This window comes from Brachionichthys hirsutus, chromosome 8 (assembly GCF_040956055.1).
Source record: "Brachionichthys hirsutus isolate HB-005 chromosome 8, CSIRO-AGI_Bhir_v1, whole genome shotgun sequence".
Taxonomy (NCBI): domain Eukaryota; kingdom Metazoa; phylum Chordata; class Actinopteri; order Lophiiformes; family Brachionichthyidae; genus Brachionichthys; species Brachionichthys hirsutus.
The window spans coordinates 14771663-14797230 of record NC_090904.1 but is presented as its reverse complement, the minus strand read 5'-3'; the positions used below and the strand labels follow the sequence as shown (position 1 = coordinate 14797230).

General features: G+C 43.7%; 1 protein-coding gene across 1 annotated transcript in view; it reads left to right on the top strand.

The window, feature by feature from the left end:
* plxna1b (plexin A1b) overlaps positions 1–25568 on the top strand; it is a 119147-nt gene that overhangs the window by 31109 nt on the left and 62470 nt on the right. The window contains exons 3-7 of the mRNA XM_068742625.1: positions 7204–7344; positions 18232–18332; positions 20982–21105; positions 21740–21893; positions 23006–23105. Coding sequence (XP_068598726.1) covers positions 7204–7344; positions 18232–18332; positions 20982–21105; positions 21740–21893; positions 23006–23105 — 620 coding nt within the window. The remainder of the gene's footprint in view (positions 1–7203; positions 7345–18231; positions 18333–20981; positions 21106–21739; positions 21894–23005; positions 23106–25568) is intronic.

The window sequence follows — 25568 nt, the reverse complement described above, 5'->3', positions numbered from 1 at the left end:
GCTGGGAGCATCATTCCACATGTGGTCTGGCCCTTTCTTCTTTTCCATTCCTCTCCTTCCAGTGTGTGTGTGTGTGTGTGTGCGTGCGTCTTTATGTGAATATGCGACCTTTTGTAATCTGTGCTGGTGAAAGGCCACAGGCACACATGAATAACCATGGCATGACATGTGGGTGGGAAGCCAAGCCATTTAATAAGAACTGACCTAGCGGATAACTCAAACCGACAGAATGCAGTCATGAAAGGATTTATTTACCCGATCGATACAGATGCGTGCTAGAGACTCGTCTCAACATGCACCCCATCATATTTTGGAAAACGAATAGGTAATTATAATGATAGTAGCTCATTAGTAGCACATTAAAACATGGTAATTACTAGTTAAGTGAAAATGAGAGGTAGTAATTCAATTTAAGTATGTGTTTAAGTAATAACTTTGTCATAACTTGTTAATAAAAATGGATACTTCTGGGTTATAATCATCTTAAATTATTAAGTTGCTGATAGGCCAAAGACAGAGTCATAATTAAGAAATACTTTGCAACATAGGCACGTATGCCTGTTGATGTTTTCATTTTTAATTCTAGCAAACCAAGCTATTTGTGATACTTTGGAAATGAGATGGTCCTAACTTGTAAATGATACAGCATCAGCATCTTGCTCTAGACATGCGGATTTGCACACGTCTATTTATATAAATGTTCATAAATATACAACTGCTACTAAAATATCCTGCTGCTTAAGAAAACAAGCAGTTGTCAAGAGAACAGGGCTTCCTTTCTGCTCTCCCCAAACCTGGAAAATGTCCCAACGACATAGAAAGAGTTAAATGAATGGTTGCATCTGCTCTCCCTTCTCGACTTTAAAATAACCCCTGCAAACACGCCGTGTTTTGACAGCAGCCACAAAGGAATTCCACCAAGTGTGCGTGTGTGATAGTTTGAATTCATGCCTCCTCCATCATTGTCATCATGGCTCTTTGTCTCTCATGCTGCTGAAGTTAATACCGCCTGTTCTCTGACTGAACCACACACACATGGTCTACGTTTACTCAGGGCTCTAGAAGGCGTGCGTGTGTGTGTGTGTGTGTGTGTGTGTGTTTGATGTCGTTTGTTTGCTAGCTAGAATGTCCCCTCCCTTCTCAGCACGTGGATGCTCGAACACAGCACTGCTGCAGTACACAAAATGGGTGTACTGATGATATATGCAGTATTTATGTGTACTCTACCCATTGCTGTTGCCCCTGTCTTCCTGTATTACGGTCACATTCACACACGTCCTCTGTGAGAAGGAGAAGGACTGATTCTTTTTATTGTCATTGGAGAACAATGGAGGGATTTGTATTGTGTTGCCCTGCCTACCTTACTGCTGTAGGAAGGAGCGATGTCATCAATTTACCTGAGTGTACCTGCTGATGATTGGCTTATTGTAATTTTCTTTACTAGTCTCCTGAGATGAGATCATCATTGCAGGGCCTGCTTTCTTGACTTGTTTACAGCTGTTGTAATAAGAAGTAATAATCGTGATTAAATTGTGCAGCTGTCACGCGTTTCATAGTTAAAGCATGATGAGGAAATTGTTTCAATAATACACATTTGATCGACGGTTAAATGGAACCTCAGAGATTTTTCTAACCTGAGCCACATGTTCCAATGTCCTCTGCTGCAAAGGTTTATAAAGGGAAAAACAATAGAGAAATTGGTCCAGTATAGTTAGAACATTAAAACAAGTAAGAGCAAATCCTGTGGGGAAGGAATCCACATAAATTGGTTTTGCCACTTAAAGGCTTATAAAAGGTTTCTCTGTAGTTTCAGTTTCAAGCTCTATAACCTGAAACAATTCAGCCATGCGGTACAAAACAACAAACAATTCAAGCTTTAAAAGAGATCCATCTTTAGTTGACCAAAATAAAGAAAGGGCTGAACATGAACTTTCATAAGTCCCCAACCAAAAAAATCAGCAGAACAGGAGGAACAAAGAAAAAGGGCTTCCGATCCCTTCGGTTATTACTGATTGGCACAAAGCGAAGGCACGGGAAAGCAGAAAATCACCGCCGCCGGCGTCTATGGTTATCGTTTGTAGCAGGGCGCCATCAACTTCCCTTCCAGTCAGCACTCAAACAACAAGGGCAACATCAACACCATGCTGGGGGCAAGGAATCACACAAAAATCACAATGACATTCAATTGTAAATCATGACACAGGGGGCCAAAACGCTGTTATTTAATGCTATTTGGCTGCATGTCAGTTTATCCCTTGACAAAGATGCTGGAGGGCATCTCAGAGGTCAGGCTATAGGGTCCAGACATCCGCACGGCTCGCCTACAAGTCCCATGTAGGAGGTCGGGTAAAACACACACTGTTAAAAATCAATGGTCACGTTAACAGCCACTCGGTCCAGGTCAGTAGAACCGACTGTGACACAAGATCACATCCGCACAGGAGTCCAGTAACACAATGTAGAGTGTCCTTCAATGGAGTTTCTTGTTCTTCCATTCTTCCTTCAGCTCTTCCATCCGTTCCTTTCGTCCCGTTTCTTCCCGTTAAGCATCCATGCAGTAGGCAACAATCAATCGGTCATCTCTGTCGCCGTCCGTCTCCAAGTCTTCCTCTTTCGTGTACCGGTACACAGACCATCAGCTGTCACTTGCAGCGATGACGGGAATCATATTCTTTGATGTGCCGCTGTCTTGTCATCCAACTCTTTCACTCTTCCTATCAGCAGCGAGCTATCCTGCGTGTCTATCAGAGCTAACAGGCCTGCCTGGCACAGATAAACAGGATCGTTGAGCCGAGGAAGGTGTTAATATACAGATTACAAAATGCGGATGTTGTAAAAGGAGAAGGATGTAAGGAGTGTAGTTGGGAATATTCCTCTGTGCTGATTGTGCAGTGCTTCCTGTTCAGGGAGTATGCAAGACTTCTGAATATGTAGAGGTGTGTTGAAGAATTAGAGATGATGATAAAATCCGTGAGGATGTCGGAGCGCATTAGCAAACTTTCCGAAAGGGACCTCTTTCCAGGGACAAACTAGATTGTTATTCTAAAACTTTATTGACTCATTTACTGAATTAGATTCGAGTCTTGATCATCATTTAGTGCCCGTTTTCTCCAGAGAGCACAACATTTGCAATGGAGTCACAACTTTAGCTTTTTTCTTTTTTCTATTAGTTGCAGTTTTGCTGAAATGACAAACGACATTCTCAAACCAGGAAGGAATAACAATTGTAGGTCATGGAAAATCTCCAAGAGGCAGTTTAGCAGCAGAATTATTGAGAGAATTTCGTGTTTTTCTGCCTACAATTTATTCAAGTTCTTTGGATTTGAGCCTCTTATTATTCCTTGCTCTTAAAGTCTCTGCTTTGTTTCTGTCCTTTTTAATTTCTCAAGGATTCTGTCAGGCTTTATTCAAGACAATGTCCTCTGATATGTTTAACTCTTTCAATGCCATTGACCATCTATCTAAACCCAAACATTCACTGCCAACCCTGACATTGAGTTCTGCCTCTCTTCAACAGCCAATAACTCCAGAATGAAAAATGGTAGGAACACACTTTCTTTTTCCTGATGAAAGAAGAGACTTAATCGTTAATTTGGTAGGTTCAATATTTGCATAGTCATAGGACAAAAATAGTCTGTGGGGCTTCAAAAATAGGGCAAAATGAGCAAAAAATGCGGCTGGTACCGAAAGAGTGAAAATATGTTAAAGTTACATCACTGGAGGTCACGGTGCCGGATTAATGTCTGTATTAGAGGAGGAACCCATCGTTGTGGCGTGATCTGACAGGGGTCTGATTTCTTGCAGCGTGTAATCCGTGAGGTTGTACGTTGGTGCTGATTTCATTCATCTAGATCAGACATGGGCAAACCACGGCCCGCGGGCCGCATATGGCCCGTTATGCTCTTCAATACGGCCCGCCGAACTTGTCCAATGACCAAAAAATTCAAAATCATAACTTTCATTTTGTCCCTGCAATACCCGTGTTTGACCAGCAGATGGCGCACTGACCATCGATGGCTTGTAGCGTATTGCTCTGCTTTTAGTTTCGTTTCCCCCATTGCTGGTGACAAGACCCTGAAACCGCACCGCAGGAGCTGCAGTTGGAACTGATCGATCTTCAGTCCGACTCCGCCTCAAAGGATAAGTTCAAGTCTCTTAACATGAATGACTTTTATGCCTCACTTAACGAAGCCACGTTTCCAAACCTCCGGAGGACGGCACAGAAGGTGCTGGTGTTGTTTGGCTCGACCTACGTGCGTGAGCAATAAAGCCCGTCATAGATCGAAGTTAACGGACCAACATCTCAGATCTATCCTGAGAATAGAACAGCAAAGATAACTCCAGACTTTGATGCACTGGCAAAAAAGGGAGACCAATAACACTGTTCCCACTGAAATTGGTGAGTTTGTATGTTCTGTTATGAAAGAAAATGCATCTGGAAAGTTTGAACGTGCGTCTTTTAATGAAGTGCGCATTTATGCACAGCAGTGGAACAACGATGAGTACTGCAAGGAATGATTGAGATTTAGTATTTCGTGTTTTGATATGTTTTGAATGTTGAAAGTGATCATCTTTTTTCAATAAATGTTGGTTTATTTAACTTTACGCCTTCAAGTGAAATTTATTAAAAAACAGATGCAATCACCAGGTTTGACAGATCACAGTGTCATTGCTATTTTAATCTATTTACATTTCTCCTCACACCGTTGTGCCAAAATATGTGTAAATGCCGCATCTTGCATATTCATTGAGACAAACGTACTACCTGGATAAAGGCTATTTTGCACATTTGAAAGACGCAGTCCTTCGTACACACTGTTAGTAAATCGGGTTGTACATTTATCTGTGTGTGTACTGTGCTATGAGGTTTGCACACTACACGCAGCGCTTTAGTATATCTGGGCCAAACACTCATCCAAAAGCTCCTGGCCCGGCCCCTCTGTCAAAATTTCAAACCCAATGTGGCCCGCACGTCAAAAAGTTTGCCCACCCCTGATCTAGATCAAGGTACTCAACTGGACCTCCATCCAAGAGGCTTCCTTGGCCTCACCTGTTCATTAAACAGAAATCCCGCTGCTTCTGACTCGACCTTCGGGAATCAGCTGTGAGATTAAAAGCATGTGTGCGTGTGTGTGTGTGTGTGTGTGTGTGTACTGGAGTTTAAACATCATTACTGCAATTGAGAAAACAGATTTCTGCATGTTGATACGCTACGTCTGCTTGTAGATGATGTTGATATTACATACATGACACAGCTACATGATTGTACTCTGATGAGCCTGATCATTACCCTCCCCCCCCCCCCCCCCCACCAGCACCACCACAAACAAAGTGAGGATGTTGTCAGATACAGGTTTCATCCGTCTTGTCTGGTCCGCGCATGATTCCTGGAGAATAATTCAAATACCAGTCGATTCTTATTTAATGATTCATGAAATGAACCCCCCCCGAGTCGCTTTTTAAAGGCCAAAGGGACCCTGAATATTTCATACTTGTTAGGTCCAAGTGCTTGTTTTCCATCCGTCCGTCCGTCCTTCTGTCCGTCCGTCCGCTCGAGCCTGTCTTAGCTGCGGTTCATGAAATAAATAAACAAGACCAGTGCTTCTGTTTTCTCTTGCTGACCTTGCGCACTCTCCCACACGTTTTAGAAAATGTTTGCACTGCAGGCAGACTGCGTCCTCAGGGGGATGATGATGATGAAGTCTGTAACAGACGTGCAGTACGAAGAAACGAAAGGCACGAGTTAAAAGGTTAGCTTTAGTCTCGTGTGTCTGGGAACCTTTGCACGTCTTCGAGTCTGTTTTTAAAGTGATAATAAAATCAGTGATAGGCAAATGGAGATAAATTATGAGAAGACAATTTGAGCTTTATGGATTGTGCTTCGGCTGGAAGCCTCTTGATTGTGTGTGCGTGGGGAAAGAAATGATGGAAGGAGCCCCCGTCACCCAGCATTTGTCCTTGTTTCTTACGTGTTGTCCTATTAGTCTGTAAATGTGTTTATTCTTGTGTGTTTGCTCATCTAGTTTCGACCCGTCCGTGAATGAAATGTATCCTTTGTTTACGGGTCCATTATCTAGATAATAACATCCATATTTCCTCTCATCTGCAGTGCTTTATTATCGCACCCTCATGAGCTCTTTCTCTCTATATTTACGTCTGTGTGTTTCTTGGCCTCCCTTTCTCTCTGCCACACACACACACACACACACACACACACACACACACACGCACATAGATAATAGGACCTGGTTTATCTTGGAGAGATTGTAAATAAGTTATTTCATTTCCGAACTGTGCACATCGAACAGCATCGCACAAACGTGTGTGTGTGTGTGTGTGCTTCTTTGTAACCATCAAACACATATTAGTGTATTCATGTCTGTCATCATCTGTGTGTGTTTGTGTGTGGTCTTTTCATCATCTGTGTGTGAGCCTGTGCGTGTGTGTGCATGTGTGTGCGTGTGTGTGCGTGTGCGTCGCAGCGCGTCGCCGCCTGCTGTCCTTCCTCGTCACCGTGTTCTGATGGCAGTGGGAGCCGGCGAAGCTCAGTAATAGAGAGCTGACGCTCGGCCTCCCTTTGTCGTTCTGGGCTTTTCATTTGCTGTTGAGATGACTTTGGCTTGCAGCCATCGCAGCCAGCCATTTCTCATATATTGTATCAGCACCATTACTTTCAATATCCGGGCAAATTTTTCACCAAATGCTCACAAAGAAGAATTGAGCATGTGAGGTTGTGTCTGCTCACTTCCTGTGTCGACAGATGCACCGAAGTCCAAAGATGCTGTCTTTCCATATGTCTCTTATCAGAACCACAAGTTGTTCATCTGCATTTTATTAAATTACTTTCAATAACACAGTTATCCTTATACTAATATGTATTTCCATCCATCTATTTCTGTTACAATTATTTATAAAATTGTTGACGTGACTCACTCAGACACTTCCAACTTTTCCCGAAACCGTTGATAGTTCCTTGCTGCATACCAATGTAATTAGAACCAGAATTAAATAATTTTTTCCATCTGGACAAACAGACAGTCTGTGTTAAAAGTTTGCTTTTTTTGTGGGGGGGGGGGGTATAGTTGTTGGATACTGCTTGGGGATACAAAGTGTGTTTTAACGTGACATTTTACAGACGTATAGAAGACATAAAAGGCAATTTAATACAGTGGTAATTAAGATTGTTGTGCTGCTTCTTTACAGATCTTGGTGAACTCTGTGAGTCCCAACCGCCCGGCGCTGCTTTACGAGAAGGTGACCGTAAGCGACGGAGGAAGCCCCCTGCTGCGAGACATGCTGTTCAGCCCAGACCAGCAGTACATCTACACACTGAGCGACAAACAGGTTAGCACAGGGCTGCAAATGCAAACATGCTGAAATACCCCATAGCAGGCCCAGAAGGAAATAGAAAAATACTGCAAAGGACAGTGCAGATATATGGGAGCAAAATGACATGACAGCAAATTCATGACGTGTATTTGCATATATATGTAGCCACTATTAGCTGCCATAACCATGTGACAGCAGCAACACGCTTCATTCAAATTACAAATATTTATTTGGATGGCTCCTCAAGCCCACACACACACACACACACACACACACAAGCAAATGCCAATTCCTACTAAGACATGCAGATGTGAGCTGAATCAATGTCGGTGACATGAACCACCGGTGGGGCACTCTGTCATTGAGATATACAAGTTTTTATGTGCTGACATACATTGCAACACACATGCATGTGAACAAAGGTTGTCTCATGTACACCCAAATCATCAAAACCTCCAAGTCCATCTGGTTTCCAGGACGCTCACGTTCTTCCCGGTCTCCTTTCCCACATCAGAGGACATGAATATTCATGCTTTCAGCAATTAGCCTGCACTGCCAAATCCTACACCGCTATAATATGCATGGCCACCATCAAAGATACAAAGATATGTGTGTGTGGGATCTATGCTGGGTACATGCACTAAGACACTGGCAGCTGGGGCATCAAATGCAGTGACTGAACCAAGTGGTTTCTCACAAGGGCAGCATTTGACTCGGGTTTTGTCGCTGAGTGTGAAGTTGTTAATTTTACCTTTTTAAACGTTTTGCATCAAGTAATTTTTATTCAAAACAAATAATTTCTAAGCCAATATAATCAACTGCAGATATGCCACAATTTTAATTTCCTGAAATAACAGAATGTCTCATCAAACACACACACACAGCAGGCTGTCATATCCTTCATTGATAATAACGACAGTGATGAATGTAGCTGAAACACAGCGAGTCATAAATCACAAGGCCTCGCTTTAACTCTGATTCACCGCCTGTGTGTGTGACAGACAGAGAGAGAGAGAGAGAGAGTGTGTGTGTCAGGGAGGAGAGTCTTGTGGGCTACGCATCAGTGGATATGTCCAGTGACACCTTAATGTGCTTGGCTTGTCTGTGGAACCCCCGCAGGCAACCAGCTACACACACACACACACACACACACACACACACACGGAATAAGAGAGGTGCTGTGTGTGCATGTTACATGAGAAAATAAGGAAAAAGGCGGTTGGTTGGATTTCTTGTGTGTGTGTTGTCATTAAAACATGACTTTGGGATCAGTAGAAAGCAGTTCAGATGTACGACTCAATGTGTGTGTGTGTGTGTGTGCCCGCTGTGCACATCTGAGTCTGGCAGCCGATTCCTGGATTAAAAAAGGTAAAGGTGGGGGTGGCATAGTCAGATAGATGGAAGCCAGAGGATAAAGATGAGGGTAGGATGGAGGGCAAGAGGAGGGAATTGCCCCCTCTCTAGTCATTAGCGCTGGAAAGGGGGTTTAGCTTGGAGGTCTGTCAGCCAAAGGCCCCCTTTTCTGCTTAACCCAAGCCTGTTAACCCTTAATGGGGATCAAACACACAGCAAGATGAGGTGTGTGTGCGTGTGTGTGTGTGTGCAAGTGCATGATGGGACTTTGTCTAAAACGGGTTGTCCTTGAGTCTAAATGGATGTATGTGGGTGTGTTCATGAAGTGTTCAAGTGTGTATGCCCCAGAAGTTCATATCTTGTTCTGCTGTCAAGTGCAACGGTGCGCGTGTGTGTGCGTGCGTGTGCGTGTGTGCGTGTGTGTGTGTGTGCGTGTGTGTGTGCGTGTGTGTGTGTGTGCGTGTGTCCCTCCTGGTCTTATCTCATTCGAGTAGAAAGATGAAGCGGACGAAGCTCCTGGGTCTCACTTGCATAGAAATGAACACCATCTGCATGTAACTCCACATTTGTATAATCTTCCACAATCGGCGCCTGTTGTGTATCTTTGTGATGCTAATGCAGGGCTTTTCAGAGATTCAGTCCATTCTCTCTGTGCTTTGTGCCCCCCGCCTGTGTGTTTTGCTGTGTGTAACCCACACCTCTTCTCCAGCTAGCTCTTATCCTGATTCACGAAGCTGCTACGTTCACCCCTCATCATATCACCAGTGAAAGAAATGACAGACTACTGCACATCCCCCTGCCTGAAGTCCTTACAACTCACAGGATCATAAAATATGCATGTGGCACAACCTGGGAGCGACTCCAAACACAATACATTCCGTTTTTCAGAAAAATAAGATGAAGAAATTAAATATTTTTGTCACAAATCCTCAGCTTGATCAAATCAGCTTTCAATCAGTGTCATACATTAACTACAAATGCATTTCTATCCTTTCTATTTTGTATTGTGGGCTGATGATCTATTCTCGATGGTGTCAAATTGTCTAAGGCCCCTTTTTCATTGTCGGCCTGGCGTGACTTTAATCCACTCTGCCGCGCGTAATGGGCCCGTCTGTGACGGGAGGATACTGTCGGTGGCAAACGGAAACGACTTGGATTGAAACACGGCCTGGAAAGGCGGGACAGAGTTTGACAAACGCCTGGACTTGAAACACAGTTAATAGCCGTGAGCGGCGAACCCAAAGAAGATACAAATCAGCATGAAATGTTTAACGCCGGGGAGGCAGTGCGAAGGTCCAGGGGCCGCTTAGCGTACGATCAGAAGACAAAGCCGACCGCCCGTAAAAGGGAAAGTAGATCATCGTCCTCCATGTTTATCCCCCCCGATCTCAATGATGTTTTTCAGTCTTGTCAGTTTGCCTGTGTATATTTGTGGAGCGTACAGCTGCTTTAAATGAATGAATTCTGCATAATTCTATTGGTATTATAATTTTGAATATGCACACATTTTTATGTATTTAGTTCCAGATTTAGTATATTTTAATATTATCAACTGTCAAAAGAGAGAAACGATTCTATATACTGTGTATATATATATTATATTTAGACTTTGTCGACTGCTATTGGCACCGACTGTATAATCAATCATTTTATACATTGCATTTTGCGACAGATTTTTACGATACAAATTCCACATTGTTTAATTCAATCATGGATCGATGGCTTCTGGCTAAACCACAATGAATGCCCCCCCCCCCCCCCCCCCTCTCTGATCTACTTTCCTGCCGACTGAGTCAACCTGATTAGCTTCCAACGGCATCCGCACAACACACACATCTCACCCTTTTAAACCAGACAGGCTTTCCCCCACGCCGTTTTACTTCTATTAAATACAGACATACAGTTTTCACATCTTGTACTACCCACCACCCCCAGTTTGTGTTTCCTTCACTCTCTGCACTAATGAGACAGAAAAACGAGGGGAGCAGGTGGGCCTGGGGAGCGACAGAGATCCGACATGCCCCCCCCCCCCCCCCCCCCCTTCCCCCCCCCTTCCCCCAACTCACCATCAAAGTGGATACAGCCTTCACCAGTGGTAGGACTTTAATGACCACGGGTACACACACACACACACACACACACACACACATGGGTAATGTCTTGATTATCCATAAATGGTCATGGCCTGTGTGTGCTGCTCTATAATTCCACCCTGTGTGGATGAGTTTGATTCTACAGCGAGATGGATTGTAAGGATGTAAGTAAATATAAATGAAGGCTAATGGATGTGAAGTCTGTTTCGGGCCCTTGGAAGCCCGACTGCTGTGGCCGAGGTGCGCAGATCTGTTTGCTTATCTGTTTGCATTCACACATTACTGGTTTGCTGCCAGTCTCGTTAGCAAACACATTAGCACAGACTGACATCAACACACATATTAAACTGGTTGTATCAATCAAGGACGACATGTTGGTGATTAGATGCGGCTAATCCGTCAGTTCTCCGTGGCTCAAAGATACATTTCCCACAATTCATCGAAGTCAGGGTGACGGAGGAACTCTCAGTTAACAAGTGAATAATGGCGTCTTTAAACACTCGAGCGTAAGTGTGACGCACACGGGAGATGTAATACGCATCGATGCTCGAGCACAACTTAAAGGGGAGGAACTCGCACCTTTGATTCTATTTTCTGCAGTTCAGCTCATGAGGCGAGAGCGCAAAGATTCTGACCAGTAGACGTAGGTTTGTAAAGATGATTCACTTCTCTTCCATTTACTGGCTTTGCATAAAGCTTTCATACCCCCCCCCCCACACACACACACCAAGCATCAGTGCTGCCCATACACACACAGACATGGAAGTGGAGGTGGTCATTGTCATGTAAATGCTAATAGACCGGGTGCAGTGAGGTGAAGACGGGAGTAGAGTTACTAGAAGGCGAAAGAGAAGCTCTGGTGCAGATGGGGGGGGTTGGGGGGGGGGGGGGGTCGCCATTAAAAAAACCATCAGTTATAAGAGTTCAAACCATTGTAGCATATTTTTCACCACTGGGCTGAGCACACGTTGTACATGTTGACACGTTGATTAAAGTTGGCACCGATCCGGCCGGGTTCCGATCCGTTCAGGTTCCGATCCGTTCAGGTTCCGATCCGGCCGGGTTCCGATCATTACGTCGTTGTGCGCTGACCGATTCACACACTGACCCAAATCCTTCTGATCACGTGGTTTCCGCTCCTTTAGCGCCACCGATGGAGCTGGTGCATGATGATGCCCACACTGCTGTTCTTCGCGTACTATATATAATATATATATAATGTTGTTGTGTATCCACTATGCAATGACAATAAAGGCTTTCTATTTTACATACTTTAAGACACTTGTCTCTTTGCGTTTTATTCTGTCTATCACATGATCACCGTATTGTAATTGGGTCACTGTCATTACACACTAATTAATACATTCTAACAAGTTTACTAAACATTTATTGACTTCCTCTTGCATTTCTATTTCCGAATGGTAGTTTTGGATCTTGCTATTGGGTCAGTGCATCTGTGACTGGAATATTGAATGCCCTCTCGCTTCATCTGACTCACATCGGCGTCTCTTTAACTGGATTAACTGGCCGGTGCTGAGATGATCGGCTGCTCCAAAGGAAATTATTTTGATCATGATTTGTTGTTTTTTTAAAGCTAAACCCAGATCATATGTCGGTTCCATCTTGTTGAATCTGAGGATTTGTCGATTAACTCTCCTTCTGACATGAATGAGGATATTTCCTCGGTTACCAGGAGAACGGATTGAATGTCACCTTGGGAGTGACCATACATACATACTTGAATGAAAACGTAATGTTGTTGTTGTGTACAGCATTCATAAGCAATGACAATAATGAAAGTCTTCTTCTTAGATTTTCTCCTGTTTTTCCCTTTAAAAAAACAAAACAAAAGAAAGAAAACCCATCGTTTGCCAGCCGATAAGAAAAGTGCCCAGACACTTGTCGTTGGCATGATGCTATCAGTCCTAATGGAAGTCTAGCTGACAGTACACAGATCAGACTTTCTCTCATCTCTATTTGACTTGTCCATCTTTTCGCAGAGGATGGCCTGATAGAGCAGACTGATAGGTTTAGACAGGAAGACGAGATGGACAGAGGGTTAATGGTTTCTCCCTTTCTTCTCCGTTACTATCAAATGGCCGGATCCTCCTGTTGCTTGACAGAGATTGCTGCAGGAAGATGAGGCTGTGACTTCAGAGTCCTTCAATGAGACCAGTGAAAAGCTGGCGTGGCCTATGGAGCCTGTCTGACTGGCACAGCTCTGCCTTCACTCCCTCACTGTAGCTAAAAGCCACACTCTGCAGAACAATGATGCGGCGCTCATGCATGACAACACAGGGAATTGTTTTGAATTTCGTCATAATTTCTTTTCAAATTCATGCACAGCAGGCCTCCTCAGACCCAGTTATGGAGCATCAAATAGAACAGGCTGAGGGCGGGGGCCAGAATCACAAATTTGTGTCCCAGCGTTCTGTCAAAGTACAAAAAGAATTATATGATACAAACACAGGTGGAGGTTTGTGAATATTAACAATGGGTAATTATTATTAATTATTAATGTCTCAATGGATGTTTTTCCATAACAATAATGAAAAAATAACCTCCTTCTGTAATTCAAGGTGCTTTCTTTAAATTCATTGTTTTGTTCAGTTGTATTTTTATTCTTTGTAATAGATTACTTACACAATGAGAAAAGAAAAGAAAAGCGTCCACAGTTGTAACTCAACTGTCTGACAACACAGCAGGAGTAAAATGTCTTCTACGACTGCTGGACAGTCGAATGTATTTAAAGCGTCTTCCATTGAAGTTTCGTAGACACGGTGACGATGGCTGCTGTCTTTTCAGTTTGGTCCGCGACAGAGACTTTGAAGTCAGAAAGACACGGCAGATATTGTTCAGATCTGACTTTTTTCACTCCTCTTTGGACGTGCTTTTGATTTTGGTTTTGTTGAAATGCATTTAAATACGTGCTCTCTTGTGAATTGACCCACTGTGATATTTAAAAAGCTTACGTGAAACCTGCTAGCAGTAAAGTCAATCGGACCTACTTTGTCTGTGCTGCTCAGTTCTGTCATCCCTCCAAAAGCACTGTCTCTCTGCACACCTGCCAGGCCCAACGTCCCCCACAGAAGCTCCTCTGATCCAATAAATAAAAGCAGCTTTTGTGTTGTCATTTTTCCTCTCCTCTGCATCGCTCTATCTGTTTATATGGTGATAGTTCACTTGGCAGTGTTAATGGAAATGCCAGCCATGTGGCTCCTCACTCCTCACCGAGTCCATTTGCTAAAGTGACAGAGTCATTTACCAGGCCGCCGGCCTCTCCCATCCCCACTTAATTAGAAGACCCCTAGGCCTGTCTTCCTTACCTGGGTACATTTACCTCTTTCTCTCTCCAGTCTCTGAGTTCTGCCTCTTTGCTTTCTGCAGCTTTTCAATCTCCATCTTGCCCCTTGTCTCTGTCTCAGTTTTACTATTTTGCCATCTCGTCCCACTTTGTTCTTCTCTCCCTTCTTTCTTACAGTTTCTCTCCCAAATTGGACAGAATATTTTGGACAAAGAGGTTAAGCAAAGGGTGACAGACTGTCCACCTGTATTCTGATATTAGTCATTTTAGGGGAATGTCCATGTGATGAGGGAGGTGATAGAGTTTTTGCGCTTTTATTTTGCAAAGATTTGATCCCCTTAACTTTTTTTTTAAACTTGTATTTATTTTTATAATTGACTTACTCCTGTTTTGTTTGTTTTGCCTGAACTGTTTTAAATACTCTTTCAGAAACACCTTTTTTCAAAGATAAAACAAGTATTTTTGTTGGTTTATTGTCAAAAGAGACGCACTTTCTTCGTGATCTGAAGGTGCAGCAAGTGTCCGGAGAGTCTTGTTTTTGCCTTTGTTTGCTTCCCTTGGATGTTTTTTGCTGCTCAGCGTGAACCAGAGATGGGAACGTGGAGTGTGAGTTGGGCTGTTGTGTTGATGTGCTATCACTAGGGATAGCGCTGTTGTTCCAACCAATGTAGCCATGGCGATGGCGAGAGGCAGCGGGCATCTGGTGAAAAGCTGGTGCTCCTTTGTTTCAAAAGGAGCCAGCTGAGGTTGATCAAACATCAGACGCTGATATTTGCACAACAGTTTATTTTCAAAGGTGCTTCTTTATTCTAAACTCAAACACATGCAGTGGGAAAATGTCTCATTGTGCGTACCTTGTGTGGCTGCGTAATATATATGTTGTCGACCATTCCGTAGGAGACAGCAGTTTGAGTTGTTGTTGATCTTCCTGTAGCTGGACAAACAAATGGCGAATTATTTATTTGATTGATTCACCTCGTCTTCGTGGGGCTAGAATGAAGAGGAGGAGATCAAAGCAGTGTTTCGGTTGAGGAAGAACAATGGTGCATATGAATAATTGAGCCCAGCACGGAAGAAAAGGGATAAAAAGATTTATTAAAGCGGCGAAAATTGAGGGGAGTTGCTCTGGAGGGAGAAACAGCAGACCAAACACAATATGAGCCACATAAAGATGGCAAGGAAGGCAGGAAGGGCACTTGGTGCAAAGAAATACAACATCCAGGGAGTATTGGGGGGGGGGGGGTTCTCAGGGAAAACAAGGTATTACAGCGGTGACACTGACCTCTATCATCTTCCACCATCACACAGAAAGACGTAACTCACCCAAGGTCTCCAACAAACAATCCGGTTTGGACATCATTCAGCAAACTGAATGTAAAAGCAGATGTTTTTTTCTTTTACCCATCATTCTTTGTGCTCTTCTTCAACTCTCTCACCCTCGTTTGCTTTGCTGCTCGTGTCAAATCAGTCGACACATCAAGCTCCCTGCCAGTCATTGATCTTGTAAGCCCCTAACAATCCAGTCGATGCACACGGTAGAACCCAGCCTTTGATACCCACGTCCCTCCGCTATGCCCCCAAGCAGTTATTCCAGCTCTGGAAGAATCGGCTCACTTGCACCCTATTGAGAGCCACATTTTTTTGTTCTATGTGCTCCTTATGTCAGCTGCTGGTCGGATGAGAAAACGGCACGCAAGGACAACTTTATTTTATGTCTTATGTTCTCTGCTGAGCTACAGCCACTTAAGCTTACAGAGTAAGGTTTGGATAGAAGAACCAATGTTACATGTTCATGAGATTTCTTTGTTTGCTTATATTTTTTATTTTTTTTGTACAGAAACTGAACATGTGAGATTAAAAACAAGAAATTTAGATTAGAATTTAGCTTTTTGCTCTGACAGCAAGGCCGAAAGAAGAGGCTCTTGTCTGGTGCCCCGTCTTCCTCTCCTCTACGCTGGGCTTTCCTTGTGTTTGAGTGTTACAAATAAAAATAATCTGCAAAAGCACCGATGCTTTTATGTCTGTAGATTTAACAACCAATGAAAAGCTGCGCTGAAAGCTTTATAGGTCTCTCGGGCTTTGGGGGTGGCGGTCACAAAGCCTGTTAGCTGGGCGTCTAAAGGCAGGTGACGTTGCTTTGTAAAAACAAATTTGAGAGGAAAGGTGGGACGTTCTAGCAGAAAGGAGATGCCACGGCGTTGCGATATGGTCGACCTGACGAGAGGAGAAGACGGGGAGCGAGAGGAATCTGAATTGAGTTATGACTGTGGATGCCATTGTAAATAAGAAGATGGCAGGAGAGAGTGGATCCCAGGCTTGGTTTATAAGGCCATTAAAAGAGTGTTGTGGCGTGCTGTTGGGAATTGGCTTTCATTAAAATAACCATCAAGAGAAACGGAAAAAGAGGCAGACGGCGAAGGGAGTGTGTGCGTCTGTGGGTAAGCGCTATTACAACGCACACGGAAACAGACGCTTGGATCTACATGCAGTTATACGACTGCATTCCTGGCTCCAGCAAACATTTTATATCCCAACTGGGGATAGCAACAATTATAGCCCCCCCCCCCCCCCCACCCAACCCCACCCAACCCCACCGCAACAGAACAGAGCTCGTTGGGTGTTCACTGCTACGTTGCTCACCGTGGGTCCATGGCGTTCATGTGATCCATGTACCTTCAGAGAGGGGGGGGGGCATGAGGAACAGGCCAGACAATGTTCTTTCCCCAAGTACGTGTCCAATCTCATATTCTTACCCACAGTTACCGTTTTCATTCATTTACGCTCCTTTCCTCCCGCTGTCATTCTTTTATTAGCTAAAACACACCAATCCCTTATTCCATCATCCTTTCTCTGAGAAATCTAGCCTCATTCTCATTCTGACAATGACGCATGGGAGCCGTCTACCGCCATGTCCTCGCTGCTTCTCTCTGTGTGATTCTTCCATTACACTTTTCTTTCCCCCTTTTCATCGATCCAGCCAACACTTCCAGAAGATGACCGTCTTTCCATGTTTTTCTAGTCCCCACGATGGCTGGGTCCCATCATTTCATCTGCTGTTCCCTCTGGGCAGCTCTGGATGGAGTGACCCTTTTTTTGGCTGCAGAAGTAAATGATGAATCTGGACCAGGAGACTGGAGCAGAGAGTAATAGAAAAGACAAAATGCTTAGTAGGGGAAAAAACAACACACGCTAATAAGGGACAGAAAGAAGCGAGGGATTAGCCGGCCCATTTGGCCCCGGATTGAGCCGACCTCTTGTCCTAAACTTAATCGGATACAAGATTTAAGAGCAGAAATGAGATTCATCGCATTGTTTCTATCTCATATCTCAGGACTTGGCCTCACCTCAGTTTGCTATTTCATTGCTGTTACTTTGTCCACATGGTCACCAGTCAGAAGCAAACCAGACCTGCCAAGTTTTTATTTTTTATTCTGACAATCTCTCACACACACACAGACACACACACATTAAATGGGTCGATTGATCCCTCCACGGTGAAGCAAAGTCTTATGTGGGGTCTGACATTTTCAACATGTGTGCATACACAAATGCAGAAATGTGCACGACTACCCTGTTGCCGACTAGCATTATGTACACGTGCACACACTTTAACACACTCAAGTTGTTATTAATATCTTGAAATGTGTGTACACACTCTCCTGCAGACCCACTGGAGCCGCGTTGTGAACCATCTGTCAACACCTTCAATAAGAGGGAAGGGCTAACTTGAACACTTGGTCTTGTTACTTAGGCAACATCTGTAGCCTGTCAGCAAGCTCGTACATCCAACATGACACACACACACACACACGCACACACTTGCTTTGGGTCTGTCCTTCTGCTCCTCTGCGTTCCACTGGTTTTTGAGGTCATTTGTCAATCACGGCAGTGTTGCTACACCCACCTGTCGAGTCTCCCAGCATGCATTGCTGGGCCTCTCCTGTAAACGCTCGACTGGAGGCTGTCACACACCGCCAGTCCGGAATTGCTCACAAGAACAAGGACCCGACACAAACGCACATCCTGACTATTTGAGCAGAGCCGACTCATAAACTTTATAATGCTCACCTTATGAATTTGATTAGAACTTATACTAATCATTTCTTCATTACCGCCCTCTTCTCTCTTTTGTCTCTCCATCCGTTTCCCTAGGTGGTAAGGGTTCCTGTGGAAAGGTGCGAGCAGTACGCCACTTGTGGGGAGTGTTTAGGCTCCAGAGACCCTCACTGTGGATGGTGCATCCTCCACAATGTGTAAGTAGCACACATCAGCATGCTTCAGGCTGATTCCTATCACACGCAGCCACGTTGAACTGGAATGAAGAACAGTGAGTGTGTAGGTGAAAAGAATTGAACTCGGGAGTCTCTTGTCACCATAGATGGATAGATTCCCTAACCACACAGTGGTTCCTGATTCTGATAAAGAAGAATGGAATTCAGATTGCACACTTCCTGTTGTTATATTTGAGTTATTATATAGTGCCAAAGCTTATCAGTGCTAACAGCCATAATAGATAGTAACCAGTGGCGTGAAGGGTTAAATTAATGGCCTTCAGCATCAGTTTACTTTATTTTTGACATTATTTTACTTGGAGCATTAGTGAAACTTTTCATTCAGTGAGTTTCAGCCTTAAGTTTAACTTCCTAGATCCTACAAAGACTGAAACTAAACTTTCCCCAGACTTCTTTTCACCCATAACTCTTGTGTGTTCGTACACAAGGGTTTATTGTAATTCATGCAAATGAGCTGAAAGGTTAACAGCTGTCTAACTGCTCATTGAAAGGCGGTCATAGATTATGTACAAACTGAAGCGTTTCCGTGTAACACGCAGGCGAGGCGTTGGATCACAGCACGCCAGTCGTTTGTTTGTAACCTGTTTGACCTCAGAAATTAATTTTTAAAGCTTCTAATAACTTTCTAAATAAAGAAACGAGACTGATCAACATAATTATGATTTATAGAAACACTAGCCTCTTAAACTTGAAAGCTTCCTGTCAGTACTGATAAATGAAGTCGCTAAAAATAGGCGACTGACACCTTTCCCTCCGCCAGCAGAGACATTTGCACTTCTGTGTTTCTGATGAATTTGAAAATCTGTACCAAAAGGAGCAGAAGAAAGAAGCATGGAACCCACTGACACTGACAGAGGCTTACGTTTATATTTATTAAACGTAAGCCTCTTTTACAAACTGGATCCGATTGCAAGCTCTCTCCAGACACGGATAGAAAAGCATTAAATGCTGACGTCGCCGAAAGCGGGCAAAAATCAGCATGTCCACGAGGACGTAATAATTCTGTTCCTGCCGTTCAGAACCGAAGCTGGAAAACAAAACGGCTGCGACAGTCGTTTTACACTTTACACTTACACCTACACAGACGTTAGTAGGTGCTTAGGTCAGCGTAAAATAGATGTTAATATTACAGAACACACGGTAGAAAATCATAGCTATGCTTAAAAAATTAATCATCACTGAAAGCTATTGTGAATAAAGATGCCATTTGAAATCTTTCCACTCCCTTTGCTTGACTTGAAGGTGTGTGTGTGTGTGTGTGTGCATACACACCGCAGGATGTGAGAGCAGATACACGTTATTGAAAGGTGGCAGGATGTTAAACTACATTTAGAACACCTCGAGCACTTGGCACACCATTTCTCGCGTGTGTTAATTAAACTTACAAACACATCTCCAACCTGTCTGTCCTGCAGGCGCACACACCACATGTGCTTCTCCATTATTGGCACACACACACACACACACGCACACACACAATCTTTGGGATACGCAGGCAATCATGATGGACTTGAACCAGAGCTAATAGCTTTCATTTGGATGCATTTTTTTGACATTGCGTCTTGAATACTTCTCACTCAGTTCCTACCTGATGGTGTTTCCTAATCTGGCGGTCGCCCTCGCGATAATGGCCGAGTGTTAACAGCCAAATTATTTATAAGCCCGTTTCAGCCCTCTGGTGCTTTTAGCCACATCTTATTAACAACCATGGTGGTCTCAATCAACTGTGGAATTGAATGACAGACACACACACACACGTGGTCCGTTTTGATGCGTACATGCCGTCGTGCATCTCCTGCCTATACGCACGCTGTGTGTGGTTGTGTTGGCGACTCTCGGGGGGGCGGTTGGCGACACCTTTTTCTTGCTGAACGTGACTGAACGCTAGCTAAGTCAGGGGACGGCTGCACGGAAACGGCCATTTAGCATTTTTCTGCCTCCCTTTCATTTTTAAGGCCTTGCAGAACGCTGCGTCTGCACTCTCCTGCCACCGCTGGGACCAGTTGTTGTTAGCACAAAGGTGAAGTGATAGCTAATGCATTATGAATAGCTAATAGTAAAGCAGGTACAGTATGGGGGTGCATGCTGATTTTTAGCACAATCAGTTGACTCGTAATAAATGCGTGAAAGCGCTGACCCCTTTGATATGCAGCTTGTAAGAGTTGCCGGCTTTTTTGTGGTTCGGGGGAACTTTAATGATTCGCTGTGTATCTTGCAAGAAGTTGGAAGCGAGTGTGGCTGTAAACCGAATTGATCAGAGGGCTGGGTGTTCATGTAGCATCGGAGCTGTTACAAAAATGCCAAGGGCAATAAGGTAATGATATAAAGGCTTACCGTAATGGCCGGGGAAAGCTATCTGCCTATTTGTCTTCTGTTATGGCTCCCGTTTCTGCGTGACGTTGATGGCTGCACAAGTTTGTCATCTTAATGTGATTGTCATTTTAGCTTAACAGTTCGCTTATATCCTCTGTCTTTTCCCTCTTCTGTTCTCTCGCTCTCTTTTTCTCCACCTCCTCTTCTAATCACTGCTACAATTTCTCTCCTGACCTTTCTTGCTCCCCCTGGATGTTCTCCTCCTCCTCCTCCTCCTATTTGATGGTCCCTCCACAGTTGCTCACGCAAAGACCGCTGCGAACGGGCGGGCGAGCCCCAGAGGTTCGCCTCCGACCAGAGGCAGTGTGTGGAGCTCACCGTCCAGCCGAGAAACATCTCTGTCACCATGTCTGAAGTCCAGGTGTGTCTTCTTGTGCCTGTGGTCCCAAGAGTGGTGGAATTTACACAGCTTAACCAACAATAAAGATTTCATAGCTCAGAATGAGATCTTTTTAGAACCGTTTGATATTCAGTTGTTAATGACATCATTAAAAAAAGAAAAGCACCAGCTCTGCATAGTGGAAGGCCGTCGCTTACTGTCATGTTTAAAACATTACATTGCTTCAGAAACCGCTAAAGCAACGGGGGGGACGAGGAACCAGTTAACCAACAATGACCCTCGGTATGAATTCCTTCCACGTCTGGCCGTGATGTCATTTAGCCCAGATGTGATACTGAAGTCACAGGAAGAAGCGACTCTTGATTACCTAAATACTTAGTCTTTCATCTAAATCATTGAGATCCGTTAACGTGTTTGAGCTCTCGTTCCGTCAGTGTAACCGCATACGTCCCACTGACTGCAGTTTACCTCATTTTCGCTCCACACATTAATACGTTCACATTAACCTTGTTGTAATAGCTGCTCTGATTGGCAGCCAAGCACTCAACAACACCCCCAACACCCATTAACCCGAGTGTCATATCTTATAACAATCCATGTTCACCATGTCCTTCCATTGATCTTGCGCTGATCATCCCTCTCTTTCGTCCCCTAGCTGGTCCTCCAGGCTCGTAATGTCCCTGATCTGTCAGCGGGGGTCAACTGCTCCTTCGAGGACTACGTCGAGACGGAGGGGCGGATCCAGGGCGAACACATTTTCTGCCTGTCCCCATCCGTCCGGGACGTCATGCCGATCACGCGGAACAAAGGTGAGCACGGGAAGGGGAATGGCGATGACGTGATATGAGGTAGTGATCGTATTCCTTCCCCAAACTGTCTGTTTTAAACTAAATGCACCCTTTGCAGTTGATCCTGAATATTTCATGCTTCTTATCGGGCACATTTTGTATGCTCCATGTTCATGAACGTGGCTGATGCGTTTCTCCCCGAGTATTTAGAATTTCTCCGAATCTCAAAGTTTAAACCTGTGCAGTGTCCATAAAAGTCTGTTCTTAGCTTCGTATGTCTTTATTCAGAACACCTTCAAAGATCCAAGTCTGCATTTACTTACTGAAAATAGAACTGGTTTTGAATTACCATTATCATGCATTATGCGCTGTCGTCTCTTTTATTTTAGTTGTATTTTTATATAACCACGGATTTTGCTACTAACTTCTTTTCAAAGCGGCGACTTCTCTGTGGCTTATCGTTCTATTTAAAAATATCTGTATCTTTGGTGCAGAGATTTTGAACCTCTTTCATGTCCAGTTCCTCCACAAAAGACAAAGACGATAAAAACAAAGCTATGAAAACATGTCAGATCGTCCTCTCAAAGTTTCCTCAAAATGACATCTCAATAGTTCTTCATCTGAGCCCATTACGCTCCATTATGAGTACTCATCAGCTCCGGCATCCAAACACTGCTGCTGCTATTTTTAATACCACCCCACTGTGGCTGTAACGTGAGTGGCTTGTTGCTAGGCTACAGTGATTCTTAGTATGTGACTGTCATTTACTGAGGTCACACAAGCGGGATTTAATTTAAATTGTGACATGGTGTCAATGAATTATTTTAATATAGATCCAAATTAGCACATTTATTTCCTTTTGATGACTTCATTCAGTTCGTGTGCTATACAGTATTTTGAGCTGCAAATTAATTCCGACAAGAAAAGTATTGTTTTAATCTACCACTGACTGAAGTTGGAGGATAAAAAATGAAATAAAAAGTCCCTCCTTTTCATCTGTCCCATCCACAAGTTTCCTTCGTGGAGCATAAGTCAGAAACTGGTTATTATTACTACGGACCAAGCTGTTGTGGGGTCCGGAGTATTTGATGCTGCTTTAAATGCATTACTTTCAATGCTTCTCTTTTGTGCAGGAGACAAGCGAGTGGTGAAGCTCTATCTAAAATCCAAGGAAACAGGAAAGAAGTTTGCCAGTGTGGATTTCGTCTTCTACAACTGTAGCGTCCACCAGTCGTAAGTTGCTTAACAATTTTTCATGCATGGGATGGTCATTACTCTTTTGGTTTTGTCTTTTCCCTTTTGTTTGGTTTCTCTGTTGCGTCTCCCAAAAGGCTGTCTCATGTTACTGTCCTTGAGTTAGTCACACACACACACACACACACACACACACACACACACACATGTAACTCCCCTCCACAGGAGGCTTGTGTTACCATTGAAGGGGAACAAATCAAACATGCTGTATATGAGAAATGATTGGGATGTGGGATGGTAATTCTAGCCTTATTATCATAACTCCTCACACAAACTCATGATGCTTGAATCATTAATTCAATAAACGAAGATCTGGTGACTCCAGGATAATAAACAAATAGCTTTTACATGTACTCTGCTACTCTGGTATCTGGTATCTGGTACTCCGATAGGTCGTTACTTATTTACTCAAGACAATCTCAAGGTACGTACCTAAATATCGCAAGAGGAAGGAAGTTCACTTGGGCCTTTGTCCCTGTCTCTCACACTCCAGACACCCTTAGCTATCTGCCCAATCCCAGTTCACTTCCACACCTAATCCACCTTCTGCTCACCCATCAAGCCACACCCCTAGGCCAGTCCTACCCCGAGTCCATTTCAGAGTGCCTGCTGGGTTGAAATAATCCTCCAAGTCCATTCTGTTCTGTATGACACCCTGTCCATCCTTGCCATACTCAGGAGAGGTTGAGACGTCTGTTGGGATATCATAAGCCTCGGGGTAGCAGATGGCTTTGTGACCCCTGGGGTACCACAGGGCTCTGTACTGGCTACTCTATGGATGTCAGATGAGCCTCCTTCGAGGATTGACCTCAAATGCACGCACTTACACATAAGCATGCACAGCCACGCTTCTCTCCGCTCTGTTGCAGTTCATTGAAGCCCTGAGTGTCTCAGACACCTAATCCGTTAAGGCGACCTTTTACCCAACTACCCCCGTCTCTCTGCCCTCGTCAAGAAAGTCTTCTGACTCAGCCATGATGATAAGCTCAGCTGGTTACGGGTGTGGCAGTCTACCGTGTTTATTTCCCTCCCTGAGGACCCTGTGGTGTTTGCTATAACTCCCCATGCCCCATACCTAGACAAGGGTACATCTTTATATTTTGTGAGTACACATTATTAGAATTTATAATGCCCAATTAAATAATAGATTTATCATAGTCCTCCGTTGGATATATGGATGTATTAAAAATGTGATAATGATCCTCTTAAACAAAAAAGTGTAAGAAAGTCATCAAAAGTGAGGCAGACAGGATTTTACCCCAATGAGGTCCGATAAAATCTGATTCTGGGTGTTATACAGCTTCCAAGTAATGTAATGGACATTCATTTAATGGTTAGATGGAGCACGTTCCAACTGGATCAGCGACTCTGATGACGACTAGAGATGTGATCTAAGAACCCCAGTTTGATCTGGTGGTCCAGCCGTCGTATCAGTGGGCGGTGCCTAATGAGATTAGACTGGTAACGTTATTGGCCTTGTTTCCAGAATGCCTAGCCATTATTTAAAAGGCGTGTAGCCTTCCTTTGACAGGTTTAAACTGAGAGAACCACAGGTTGGTGCAGACATTTCATTCACTCTGACTTTGTAATCCGTCTACATTGAAGGTAGGTTTAGAAAGGGCACGAACTGGATCAAAACTGGAATTGCTCTATCATGTTCTTTAATCAGTTGCACATGCTCAAATACAGATGTCCGACTAATGCAAGAAAAACACACAGCCCTCCCAATTATTTACTCGGCTGATTAAGTTGGATCTCTTGCCTTCTCAAAAATGCCATAAATTAGCATAGGGGTATTAATCTAATTAGAATTACCACTGTTTCATTTTAAGGGTTAGTGAGATTGAAATAGCAAATCACCTACGGCCATGATTTCTCCTTAATTAAATATTTCCATATGCTTTTTACATTTCCACAACCCCCCCTTTTATTGAATATATTGAGGACCAGGGTTTAATTGTCTGAACAAGCTGGTATGAAGCATCTTTTCTCTCCATGTCTGGGTCCTTCGTTGAGTGATTTATGGTGCTCTTAAAGTATTTGTCGGGGGAAAGTTTATCAAATGTCAGAAAGACAGCATTTATTCGAAAATTCAGTACATGAATCCTGGTCCTGCTGGGTTTTATCAACTGCCTTCAAATTTGAAACAGATCCAGCTATGAAGGGATAAACTGCTTTAGAGGACCATAAAAGTATTCACCTCTTTTCCTTTGAACTGAATCGCAGCCAATAAATAAGTACTTTCCGTGTGTCATATCCATCTCATTAGAGTGGGCGGCATTTAAACATTGCAGACTGGCCAAGGATAAGGGAGAAGGCTGAACTCGGTTTGAGTCAGGCCCTGAGACACTGCTGCTCCAAAGATAGCATAGCTTAATTACTATCTGAATATGAACATATTAAATAAGTATAAAGAGAATGGCGTACGGAGAGCGTGTCTAC